Source organism: Prinia subflava, chromosome 2 (genome assembly GCF_021018805.1).
Source record: "Prinia subflava isolate CZ2003 ecotype Zambia chromosome 2, Cam_Psub_1.2, whole genome shotgun sequence".
Lineage (NCBI taxonomy): Eukaryota > Metazoa > Chordata > Aves > Passeriformes > Cisticolidae > Prinia > Prinia subflava.
In genome coordinates, this window is record NC_086248.1 from 64,794,654 (window position 1) to 64,807,331 (window position 12,678).

Consider the following 12,678-nt stretch of genomic DNA (forward strand, 5'->3'; position numbering starts at 1 on the left):
AAGTCATGCCTTCCTTATGCTTTATAAGGTTTAGGCCAACTAAACTGTTATTGCAAGATTTGCTTTTATGTGTACAGCGCATCTTTTAATAGCTGTTTGAAATGATAAACTGAGTATTTGGACTTCCCTGCAAAACTCAGACTTTGTGTATATTAAATTAGAATAAGCAAAAAAAAGGAACAAAGCGAACTCGACATCAGGATCGAAGTCTGTCCTAATGTAGTAAAATTAAACATCAGTCTAAACATCAGTCATGAGCAGGATCGAGATATGCGTGAGGTGTCATGACTTTAGAACAGGTAATTTGTGTCATTTATGTCAAGTTGAAAGTGGATTGTTAGGGTCTATGTGTCAAAGCAGTACAATTCCTGCAAGATGAGGCAGATTTAAATTTTGTACTTCAGATTTAAATTTTATACTTTGGTACTGAATATCCAAGGAGGTCTGGTAGAGATTGCTTTGGTAATGGCATTTGATCCCACAAACCTGTATAGAGGTTAGATCATAAAAATCCAATTTTTGCAATCCCTAATTTCATTGTAGTTTATCGGAAATATAATGTGATTACAGAACACATGATGACAGCCACTAACATTTCTTTAAATAAATTCAAATTAAGAGATAATGTAGTCAAAGATGCAAGTTGCAGTCTGTTCTCTCTATGAGAGATCTGTAAGAAACAAAGTGACAGTGAAGATCAGTTTTTTAATCCATGTCTAGTGCGTCAGCACTTGCTAACCTTTCAGCATGAACAGTGAATTTTCACTGTGCAAAAAGAATCATTTATTGAGGTTTTCACTTGGTGCTACTAAGGTAGTTGCATGACATGTGAAGGGAATTTCAGTGCATTTTGCATTTCTCCTGTTAAAAGGTAAATATCATAATTGTTAGCATAAGGAAAAAAAACATGTAGACATTAAGCTGGTATAAAATGTTTGACTGTCTTTTGAATTCAGTTATTCATTCTGACTCACTGCTCTTCAGCAATGAAGCACTTTTTAAGGACACCATGCAGAGATGAAGTGGATTCACAAAGTTTGAAGTTATCCCTGCAGTTCAGATAAAATGAGGCATACATTTCACTAGACCAAAGAAAAAGGCTACCAACCAACCTAAAATCCAGTAGCTGTAATGTTAGTGCAGTGTCCATTTTGTTTATTGGTTTGGAATCAAATGTCACACCCTCTTCCCTCGCAGGAACAATCAGCATTACTGTAACACTGGGCAGCTGCACAAGGGTAAAGCTTTCCTGCATTTGTTTTGGTAAGAGACTTTAAAAAGAAAGCTGTCGCTGAGCTAGCTCAGCTCTAGAGTACAGCTGCAGCATTGAGCCTTGAGCTCTGTGTAGCTTCTCCTATTTTTTTAAAGCTGGCCTGTCACAAGATGCTTTTGTTCAGAAGATCCTGCAGATCCGTTCTGTACTGTTCAGAGCTGTACCTGCTGACTTGAAGTGTTTCTGGACTAGTTCCCGACTGCACCTCTCCTTCAGTGCAGCTGATTACTGGTGCTGCAGTGAAACAAAATTGCCTTGGTTTTCGTGTTGCTTATTGAGACCCTGCCTCTTCCCGGCCTTCCAGCAGAGCTGTGTGTTGTTCCCCTTCTGTTGACATGTCACTTTCTTCAGTAAGGTGGTGGAAGAGTAGGTGAGAAGTACTTTTTCTTTTTTAAGGCAAGTGTTGTAGTACAGTTTTTCAAAATATCCATTAAAATATTCTGCCCTTCCTCTCCTCAAGCTTAACCATTCTTAGTCCCCTGAACCAGTTGTATGCTGTTACTACAGTGTGTGTTACCAGGACTGCACCTCCTTTGTGTTTGGTCTGAGGGAATCGATGTCCCTGACAGGTCATGGATAACAGAAAGCAGCAGTGCTGCTGTAGGAACTCCAGTACTGACAACAGGAACACCGACTGCACAAGGAGGAAAAGGATATTTCTTCTCCCACTAGAAGCACTGTTAGCACTGCTATGCTTGAAGTTTCCAAATTTTCTTGAGAAAAACAGCAGAAATCTTCCTTATGAAGATGAAAGAAGTTCAAGATAAAAGAGCAAGTGCAGAATTTCAAAGCCAGGTTTTAAAGTGAAGTCAGGATAGTCAGGTGTTACTGGGGAGTTTTGTTGAGGATACTTAGTGCATTCGTTTTAGGTGTCTTCATGAAGTAGTTACGACTTTGCTACATCGAGGACCTAAACCGTCTTAGTTTAGCTGCTTGCCATTAATTCAGTGAGTCAACAGGCCGTGGTGGGTTTCTCCTGTTGCGAGTACTGTGTTGTGCCTTCGCAGAGGCAGAAGCTGCGTTTTCCTGAGAGTTCAAGCCCTTGGTCAGTGGGGCGTACGGAGCTGCCCGCGGTGCGCTGCGGCCCCCGCGCCGCCCGCATTCCCGGGAGCGCTGGCTGGGAAGGGGCAGGCCCGGGCAGCGCGGCGTTCAAACCGCTCCCTCCCGACACCCCCCGCGACGGGCCCGCCCCGCCGCTCATTGGCTGTGCCGCGGGCACTGCCGCCTTCCCATTGGCGGGGCTGCCGCGGCGCCCCGCCCCCAGCCGCTGGAGCTTCGCTCTGGGCGCTGCCGCGGGCTCGGGCTGCGCGCGGGGAGCGCTGCCCGCGTGCCGGTGGGCGGCCTCGGCCCGCCATGGCGCTGCTGCTGCTGCAGCTGCTCCGGCGGCTGCTGCGCTACCTCGGCTGGCCGCACCACCAGGTGAGACCCGCGGCCGCTGCCTCCGCCCGGAGAGCCGCTCGGGCGGGCCGCCTCCCCGCAGCCGCTCGGCTCGGCGGAGGGAGGGAAGGTCGGCACCGCCGGCGGTGGGGCGGCTTCAACGCCCTCCTTGCCGCAGTCGGGTTTGTCGGAACACGCCGCCCGCACGTGGGGACGCGTGGGTCACTGCCCTGACACAGCCGGTCAGGTGGGGCTCTTTCTGCCCTCAACTGAGCGTGGGAAAGTCAGTGGTGTTGTCTGCTCGTGCTTTGCTGATGCAGATAAAAGGCTGCGCCCCCGTCCCAAGCAGCAGTTAATGCCGTGTGTTCAGAGCCGTGGGAGAGGTGCGGCGGGGGAAGCGGAGAGAGAGAGGCACCGCTGCCGGCCCGGGGCACGGTGCTGAAGCGCGGGGTGGCGGGCAGCTCCACAGGGGGGCTGTCAGCAGCGAGCCACCGCTGCACCCTGTAGCGCTGAGACAATCCTAGCGTTGTGTGTGGGAAACTACCCGAGTATCTCCAGGAGTGCCCATTTGGCTGCGCTGCCCTGGGGACTTGGTGGTGCCGTTGTTGGAAGCTGTTGTGTTTTTTTGACAGGCCGTGTTTTTTGAAACTCACATGTCTGGCAACAGTATCAGTCATACTCTGGGAACATACCTTCCTTCAGCGGTCTCATCAGGAAGGCATTTGCAGCAGTTATATGCTGTCATAAGGAAGTATCAGGCCAAGGTATGTTAAATTTATTTCAGTTCTTTGCTAATTGTTCTTTCCCAAGACTTCTACAGATGCATGTAGTTAATTAAATGGACACTTTTGCCATTATTTCAAGATACTGGCCTTTGTGCCTCTTTAAAAGATTCTGTATTTTGGCAGTGTTTTAGACACTGTCTGTCATGCCAGTATAGGTGTCTTTGGACTTTTGGCGTGAGAAGAGCGTTAAAAAGTTAGCTTAACCAAACTGCACCATATTTAATTACCTGATACATGGAATAATTAAATAACTTTGATTGGCATGAGATTAAGAACTGAGGGATTTGATTTTGCTTCTTAGGTTCAAAGGTTTTCTGATTTTTAGGTCGTATCTGTTTGCCAAAAAAAGGACTATGGATCTACTCGAAGTGTTGTCCGTAGGCTTGGGACAATTCTTGCCTTGGAGCCCTATCCCAGACCTTGTTTTCAGGTAAGCAATTTATTGTTGTATGTATACTTCACCTATTTGTATTTTCTTGTCTCTTAATTTGGTGATAGCTTTCCTCTTATTTTTAGCTCGTGTAATTTTGTGGTGCATCCCTTATACACAATATTTCAGCTTCTATAGCACTATTTAAGAATTCCTTTTGCTGAGGCAGAACCTTCAGTATGTGCTGAATCCAGTTTCCCTTCATACCTTTTTTTGGCACTGTTTGTTTTTAGTTTGTTCAAGACTCAAATCCGTTGGGTTATGATGAACAAAGTGCAGCTCCAGCTCCTGTGGCTCCATCGCTTGCTGATGTGCTGTGGGTGGCAAATGATGAAGGACAAGCATGTACTAGACTTAGGTAAGTAAGAGTGTAAAACGGACTACTAAAAATAACTTTTACCTTCTTTATGGTGTGGGATTTTGTGTTTGTTTTCCTTTTTTCCTAACCTTTTCTGGAAACATTTTGTGCTTTTTGGAGGGGGCACTTCCTCCTTACCTGAAAATTCTCACTATGTAAAACATTCTTTTCTGAAAGATTTCTGAAATTGAGTCTCCTCTTTTCTCTTCATAGTAGTATGTCAGGTCCATTACTGGTACTTTAAATGATTTTCACTCACAGAGTATTTCGTGAGAGAAGGAGCTGGTTGTTGCAGTATACTGTAAGACTATCCCTATCTTTATCCCTCTAGTTTATAACATTTTTGATAAACTTTATAAATGGGGAAACAAGAAAAAATATTTAAATGTCTCCTTTTGGCTTTGATTTTTACAGTGCCATGTGTAAGCCTGGATGGTTGCTTTGATGGAAAACCAAACATAATTATTTTAAATATTTTAAATAATTTTGAATATAGTTTATATAAATGTTTCTAGCTTTTATAGAGGGTTGAAGAAAAATATTTTTACAAATTACAAAATATTTCAGGTACTGTGAAATGACAAATTGTCCAGGAATTTGCAGATACAAATAGTGTACATGCTTTGTCTTTTTTTTTTCCCATTGGAGAAGAAATAGGAAGTTGTCTTGCTGTTACTCTAAAGATCTGTTCAAAATCAGAAAGTGAGTTAGAGCCAGAAGCAAGATTAATATGTGGACACTTGTATTGTCTTGTGTTGCATGTGTACAGGACAATATAATTCTGCTTCATATTGGTATTTGTTTTTCTGTGATCTTTGTCCTGCTTGCCAGTAATGAAAATACAAGAAATTGATGAATTCGGGTGACACACTTTTCAGTGGAGAAGTTGGATACAGTGTCTTTCATCTTATGTTTCCTGAGGCATTATTGTTAAATTATTAAAGTTTATTTGTAACAGCTGTGAAATATCAAGAGAACAAGAACATTGTTGAAAGAACAAAAAGTCCTGGCCTGTTTTGTCCTGCTCGTGCTGTTCTTTAGCTGGTCAGATACACAGAGCTATGACAGTTCATTCTCCCAGTGTTTCCATTCTTTGCTCCTTCTCCTCTTCTGGATCTGTGGGATGTTTTCAAGAACAACTGTTCTAATTGATATCTTTTCCTTCTCAAGCCATGTTTATTGCAAGGGGGTTTTGGCAAACCAGAAAGCAGTACTGTAGGTCTGATTTGAAGTAAAAGGATGTTTAAAATAAGGAAAAAGGTCTGGGCTTTTTTCAGTCAAAGCTTAGTGCATCTTAAGCGAATCCAGTAAATTTCATTTTTTTCCATGTTCTGTAATGAAATTCTGGTAGTTTGATTTTGTACTGTTTTAAGTTTATTTCTGGAGGCACAGACTTGAAACTATTTTTAAAATTAAAATCTGAGACTTATGGCACAATTTTCTAATGCTGTCTTTGGTTATAGTAGCTTACAGAAGGTGAGATTCTTGTTCTGTAAGTCTGTATAAACCTTATTATTTTCAAGTACATTTTCTGAAAGATTGTAACTACTTTGCTGTTCACAGTGTTCATCATAGAGTCTGATAAATGACTAAAATTTCTGAAGCCTAATTAAGAGATCATTATTCTTTGATTCTCCTGCCTTTCATATTCATGTGGCAAGAAGGGAGAGGCACATAACAGTGTCAGTCTAATAGTTATTGAATAATGACAACCCTACTGTATGACTTTATGATGTTTAATTCTCCCTGAGTGAATTATGTGACTAATTCTTATGATGACTTTGCAAGGATCTGCGTTGTACTTGAGCAAATGGAGACTTGAAACATTGTAGAAATTATGAGTAGTTAAAAGTGTGGTTTCCTTAAATAGCTGGAAGTTAGGTCTTGCTGAAGGATGATTACCTGACGATTACAGCCTGCGTAGTTTTGAGGTTTCCAGTGTTGGCTGAGCCTTTTGAAACTTTTTCTTTTTTTTTTTTTTTTTTGCTTTGTAGGACTGAAGTGAGGAGTAAAGAGAAAAGTACAGCTCCTCCTGATCCATATCCATGTCTGGATTCAATACAGAGCATTCCAAAAAACAGTGCTCAAAAAGATGGTGTTGATCAAGCAGCACTGCAGAAAATTTCTGCGCTTGAAGAGGAGCTGACCTTTCTTCGTGCTCAGATTGCTGCAATTGTTTCAGTGCAGACCTTGGGAAGCGTTCCCTCACGTAAGCTCTTCTGGTTTGAAGGGAACCAGTGTTCCTTTTGTGCTTTAGAGCTTGCTGTATCTGATATTGATAGAGAACATCTTTAACTTTTTTAACTGAAGATACACCAGCTAAATCTACTGAATATAATATTTTGTTTTTCTTTTTCCTGTTTGGTGTGCTTTCTCTTTCCTGTTTTATGGTCTGTTTGCCAAATTCAAATGCAACTGATTCTAAGTGCTCTTTATACTCATTTCAATGTTAGTGAAAGAGCTTAGTAACATCAGTGTCTATAGGCTACTAATAACTGTTTTAAAAATTACAGACGTTAATTGTCCCTTTGGGGTTTTGCACTGTGTTTCTAACAAATTATTAAAATAATGGGTAGGAAAAGAATTCTAAGTCAGGTTGGGGCTTTAACAAAAACAAATGCTACAAACACATGTGTCCTAGGTAGCTGGTCTCCAATATGCACTTCTATCTTGTATCTCTTTTTTTTCCCCATAAGTTTTGAGTCTCAGTTGTCTTACTTGCAGACCAACCCCACTGTGGTTGCTGAAATACTTGGACTGGTGTGAGGTAGTTACTCTTGGTGGCATTGCGAGGCACTTCTGTGATTCAGCTGTTCTGTTGGGTCTTCTCCATTGCACTCAGTAGTGTAATCTGTTTTGCATGTTTTGTGGTTATCTTTTGCTTCATGTAGGTTATTGTAACCTCTAGACCATTGATCATCGTATCAGGCTGCTTTGCTGATTTATCTTGTGCCTAAATTGAAAACACAAGAAGAGAATATAAGAGCACAAGGCACCTCAGATTCATTACTTCATGTATTCTGAATCTGTGGGTTTGAAGTAATGTTCTTTGTTTTAAGTTTAGTTCTTCTGTGTTGTAATGTGCAAGGTGTCTAAGAAAGAGCTTGATTTAAAACTGATTAATCCTAGATGCTAATATATGTTGTTGTTTTTCTTCTCTAACTGTATGCAGAAGCCTGTAAAACACTCAGCACTCCAGATGGATTTTACCCACTGCCAGCCATGACTTCTGCGCCACTGTCCGTCTCTCACAATCGCTGTGTAATTCCCTCGCCTCCTCCACTTCCTTCTGGTGCACCATCTGGTGTTGATGCTTGTAATTCTGCACTGGAACTTATCAAACAACGCCGAGCTGCAAGAAACAGTGATTCAACTGCAGCTGACAGTACTGATCACCAGAGGACAAAGAGCGTTCCCAGTATGATGGATGTTTTGAAAGACCTAAACAAAGTTCAATTGCGAGCTGTTGAGAGGTAGGTTGGACTGGATGTGCATCTCAGCAAGCCAAGGCTACCTGAGCATCAACAGCACTTCAGAGAACACCAGTCATTTAAAGAGCAGCCACTGCTTGACAAACTAAAGTTGGCAGCTTCTGAGTTCACAATGTGGAATGTAAGATACTTCTGATGTGGCTTTTAGATGCATTTAAAACAAGCTGGCTATTGCAGCATTTTAAACTACCCTGCTGCTTCAGTGTTCCAATCTCACATTGGTATGGGGAGGTGAGAGGTCACTTACAAGGCTGCATGCCAGACACAGGAAACTGATCTGAAAAATTAACCCTCTGGGTTCACAGTGAAAGGTCAGATCCTCAGGGAAACTTTGGAAAACTGCTCTTAGCATACTCAAAATATGCTGGTTCAAGCTTTGAAGCGTTAATAAAAACATGTCCTTTATTGAAAATGTTTCATAAATTTGTACTTCAATAGTACAGTTGGATTATAAATATTTTTAGTTGTCAGCTGTTTTGATGGTAAGTGCAGTGGACTTGTAAAAAAATGTTTTACTAAAGACTGCAGCACCTCTTCTGGTCTCTGCTATGCTAGGTGTAATAGAGATTACACCTTCAGAGTTCTTTTCTGAACTTCTTGGGTTGAAAAAGTAAGGAAAAGTGAGCTTGTTATGAATATTTGAAGCTCTGAACGTGGGAAGAATGTCACTTGGCAAAACTTATTGCATTCATATTTCAACATTTTCTTAACTGTGAGCTTTATCCCTGAAAATGACTAGCACAAAACTTGGGCAAATAATTTACATGCAAATCTAAAGTGTTTCCTTATGCTTTTGGTGACATTCTCACAGTAAATAAAACAAATATAAAATGCACTTAGGTAAACCTAGGTGTTTTCTTCATGTATGGTTTTTTTTTCTATGATTCCATGTATGGAGAGTGAAGAAAATGAGATGTTCAGGTTGACATTTTAACATTCTTGAGCAGGGGCATAATTAGCAGAAAGTGGTAGCGTGTAGATCCACAATGCTTTCTAGATTTAGGCATCACATGTATTCTGAAGTAGAACTTAACTGAATAATGAATAATTTATATTTTTGCGGGGAGTAATGATGCTCAAAATTGTTACAGTCTTTCTGACAGTAGTTTAATGTGTGCATTGCAAAGGGCGGTCCTCTGCTCTCAGAAACTGAGAGCCTGAGGATCCCAGTTTTTACCACCCAAACACCGTCTTATGCATTGTGCAAGTGCTCTGAGGGCTTCTTTTTATAGGGACTGTGAACTCAATCCTCAGGTTTTGTGCTAAGCAACATTTACAGTAACGGCCAGACTTAGAACTTCTTGTTGTCAGTGTGCATTATTAGGTACAAATCATCAGCCCAGAGACAGCACTTCACTAGCAGAACTCTGAACACCTCGATATTTTTCCACCCCACCACCCTCCAAGATATCTCAATGGTTAAAAAGTCTTATGGTTTATTGTCTTGGTCTAGTCACTAGCTTCCACATTTATGCTAAGTTTTGGGGTGTAGGTGCCGTTTTGATTTCTAAATTTAAATGAACTTAAAATGAATAAAATTTAAGTTACATTATGTTCACAATGATTATGAAATATCTTAATTAACATTCCCATTAACATACTTTAATATAACTTATAAATGACTTAGTATAAAAACTGCAATTTTGTCCTTTTTTTGACCTGTTATTTGGAATACTTTAACACTTGGTATTGATTTTTCTGCCAGTTTTCATGGAACAGCGTCAGGTTGTGTTTTCAGGCTAGGAATGTGGCTGACAAGTTGTTGGGTGTAATTGTATCAGTTGTATTTGATGAATTGCTTTAAAGTTACAGCGGCATTACTTGTGTAATCAGGGATTTATAGAATAGGGTGTTTACAGAAGTTGTGTCCCTAGATTTTGGATTAGTCAGCATGGGATTAGAGTCAGGAGACAATAATTTCTTTTTGTTGTTATTCATAGGTCTCCTGGAGGTACTCCTCTTTCTAGACCCAAAAAGATGCAAAGTTCAGATTGGGATCCGGTTGCTCTTCTAACTCACGCTCTAAAGCAGAAATTTGCACATAAAAATGATGAAGAAGACGATTCCCTGGACAAAGAAAATAATTCTTTTGATAGCTCTCCATTTTCTAGTCCTGAGGTGCCAGTGGTATGTTTTTATATAAGAATGTGTGTTTGTATTCTTGAACTGACTGCTGTTTTCATGGATAGTTGCAGAGTTTTCACAAGCTTAGAACTTCCCTGCAATTTTTTTTAGCCATCAGTTTAGCTAGTTACTTTCTTTAAAGTAGAATCAAAGCAGAAAATCTCAAATTAATTTGTGTGGATTTAGATTGGTAGATGCACTTCTAGATGTGCAAACACAAAAAACTTAAAAGACTGATTTTAAAAATTCCCATAGTTGATTGAACTACTAGCTTCAAGGACCTTAGCTTGGTGATACCTGGCAGGTATCCATGCACAGCAACTGTGTGTTTATATAGTTATTAACTAATTTTTCAAATAAAGATGTTGGGAAGGTACAGAAAGGTCTGACTTACACAACCTAACTGTTCAGAAGTGAAAATAAATGCATAGTCTGTAATACTTTACTTTGAGTGTAATTTCCACATAGTTTGAATCTTTACCCAGAATGAGTTAGGATTCTGTTTTAAAGCCCATGAAGAATACAGTATTTCCTAGGAACAAAGAGGGGCTAGACAGAGCCGTTGGACTAAGGTGATTCTGAGCACTGATTCCTGCATATCGGCCTGTGCCAGCTACCTCAGCTTATATAGTCCAGCAGTTGTGTGGTTGGTTGTTAGGCATTTCCACAAACCTCACAACTACTCAGATGAGATGGATAGAAATAGGTTGCACTAATTTAAACTGTGTGTCTCTGCTTAGCATTTCTATCTTTCTGTCATAAAAGTGAGATAAAATATTTGGACATTTGTTGCCCTAATGCAGGGAAATACTAATGCAGAACATACAGTGGAAATCCAGATATTCTTAGATATTCTTGGGAAGTGCTCTTACGTGTGGCTAGCTGTATGGCTTGAAACTTGAGGAAAACTGATGTGTATGTGTTCCTCTTTCTAGCTATAATGATTTGATATGATTTTTTTTAAAATTTATTTCAGCTGCCACAAGGATTTTCCTAGCTAAATGTAGCATATATTTCACAGACTGCAGTGTGTCAACAGTTCTGGTGCAGTCTTAATGATTTTCTTCAAATTTTTTTTTCCACAAAGAAAAAATTAAAGTGTCTTAAAAGTAACCATGCTAGTATTTTAAATGCTGCAGACTATTGCACTGCATAGCTGACATACCTAATTCTAGATACAAAGATCAAAAATAGCTCCTGGAACAGTTTGTATATGGAGTAGCTTTTGTTCCAGGATCTGACAGCTGGATTATAAAGTCTTGAAAGAGATACTGCTTAAGGTCAGCACATTTAGGAGTAGATACAAAAAGATGGAATATTTCTGGTTAAAGCAGAATAACCTTAGAAGTTTGTAACCAAGCCTCTAACTGTTAAGTGTTAAGTGTTTTGAAGAATGAATGTACTTAAACTAATTACACAGACTTACTATTTTATTCTTTCTGTACTGAGAGAAGTGCAACAACTCTTCTAAAGTGTTTTTCTTGTAAACATCTTCTAATTCTGTTTCTTGGGTATAGTTTTAACTTTGTCTCTGCTTCTCAGGTTGGACACTGCAGTCTGAAGCCAAATGCAAAACCCAGCCTTACAAGAACTGGTGGAGTTAAGCAGGTCCCAGCATGGAAAGCAAGAGCTCATATTTAGTGGAGACTTCCAAGGAAAGTTCAGTGTGTATAAGTGGTGGGTCCACTTTGAAACTGCTCTAAGGTGCTGTAACATGTTGTTCTAGAACATACCTTTCCTATGCTGTTGAGGTTTGGGTGCTGCAGGGTTTGTAAAATTACCTGTTCCTTCTCTTTGGTTTCTCAGTAGCCAAACTTGTGAATGTGATGCTTTTACAAGAAGCACAGAACTGAGAGAAGGCTTCTATTGCTATGGAGCAGTGAGAAATTCAAGAAAGCAGTGTATGTGTGGGGAAGGCAAAGATTCATTGCTGTGGGGGCTGAGGTATATGCTCTGTTTGCACTCCAGTGTAAATAACAAGGAAGTGTAAACTTCTTGTTAGTGTGTTACAACTACTGTGTATAATGGCAATACTTTTTCATGAGAGTGGGATAGTCGCCTTGGTTTTCTTTGCGGTTTGCTGATGCAGCTCCTTATTCCATGTGCAAACAGTATTCTAATTTATTTTGGGCCAGGAGATGAATTCTCATGTTTGTGGAACTTAGTGCTGTAAGTCAACTGCAGGTTGTCTATTAAATGCCTGTAATGTGAGGGAGTTGTGTTCTGAGGTAAAAAAGACATTGCAGAGACATCTGCTTGCACACACTCTAAATTCTATATGTAAGTAAATATTAATTCCTATCTTGGCACGTGCATCTGAACTCAGTTTTGTTCACAAGGGCTTATAAAATAAAATTGTGTGTATATTGTAGATGTGTGTGGTAGTGGCCTTTTGTATTGCAGACTCTTCGGTATCTTAAGAACTAATCATATTAGACAATGTCTTAAATTGCATTATCCAAAACTAATTAAAGAACTGCTTGGTTTTTTTTTCCTACCAGAGTACCTAATGAAGCCACTTATTTACAAATTTATTATGATCCACCGCTTGCAGAAGCTGCTTTCACCTAATCTTTTGTCTAACAATCCTGATGTATAAAACCCAAATCCTGTCAGATAGTTCAATGTGTCCCTCATATCCCCTGTGTTTTCTTTTTCCCTGCTCACTTACAGGGAGTAGACTGACAGCTGCATCCTCACTTGGCTGCTGAATCTTATTTGCACAGTTGTAAGAAATAAGTGTGCAAATAACATACTTGCATTTTGGTTTTAAAAATTGTCTTTTGACTAAAATGATCTTAAGTGATTTATTATGCTTCTAAAATTAAATCTTCTAGGCA

The 12,678-nt window shown here is 40.1% G+C and overlaps 1 protein-coding gene across 2 annotated transcripts; it reads left to right on the forward strand.

Moving 5' to 3' along the window:
- Positions 1-2,327: 2,327 nt before the first annotated feature.
- Positions 2,328-12,209, forward strand: MTFR2 (mitochondrial fission regulator 2). Of its 2 annotated transcripts, none has more exons than XM_063390320.1 (8): positions 2,328-2,692; positions 3,283-3,414; positions 3,761-3,865; positions 4,099-4,223; positions 6,218-6,432; positions 7,396-7,696; positions 9,655-9,832; positions 11,381-12,209. In XM_063390320.1, the coding sequence occupies exons 1-8, from the start codon at positions 2,627-2,629 to the stop codon at positions 11,477-11,479; spliced, it is 1,221 nt and encodes a 406-aa protein (XP_063246390.1). In that variant the 5' UTR covers positions 2,328-2,626; the 3' UTR covers positions 11,480-12,209. The 2 variants fall into 2 exon arrangements, with proteins under 2 accessions (XP_063246390.1, XP_063246389.1); XM_063390319.1 differs by having other exon boundaries at positions 2,346-2,692; positions 9,655-9,841.
- Positions 12,210-12,678: the final 469 nt, after the last annotated feature.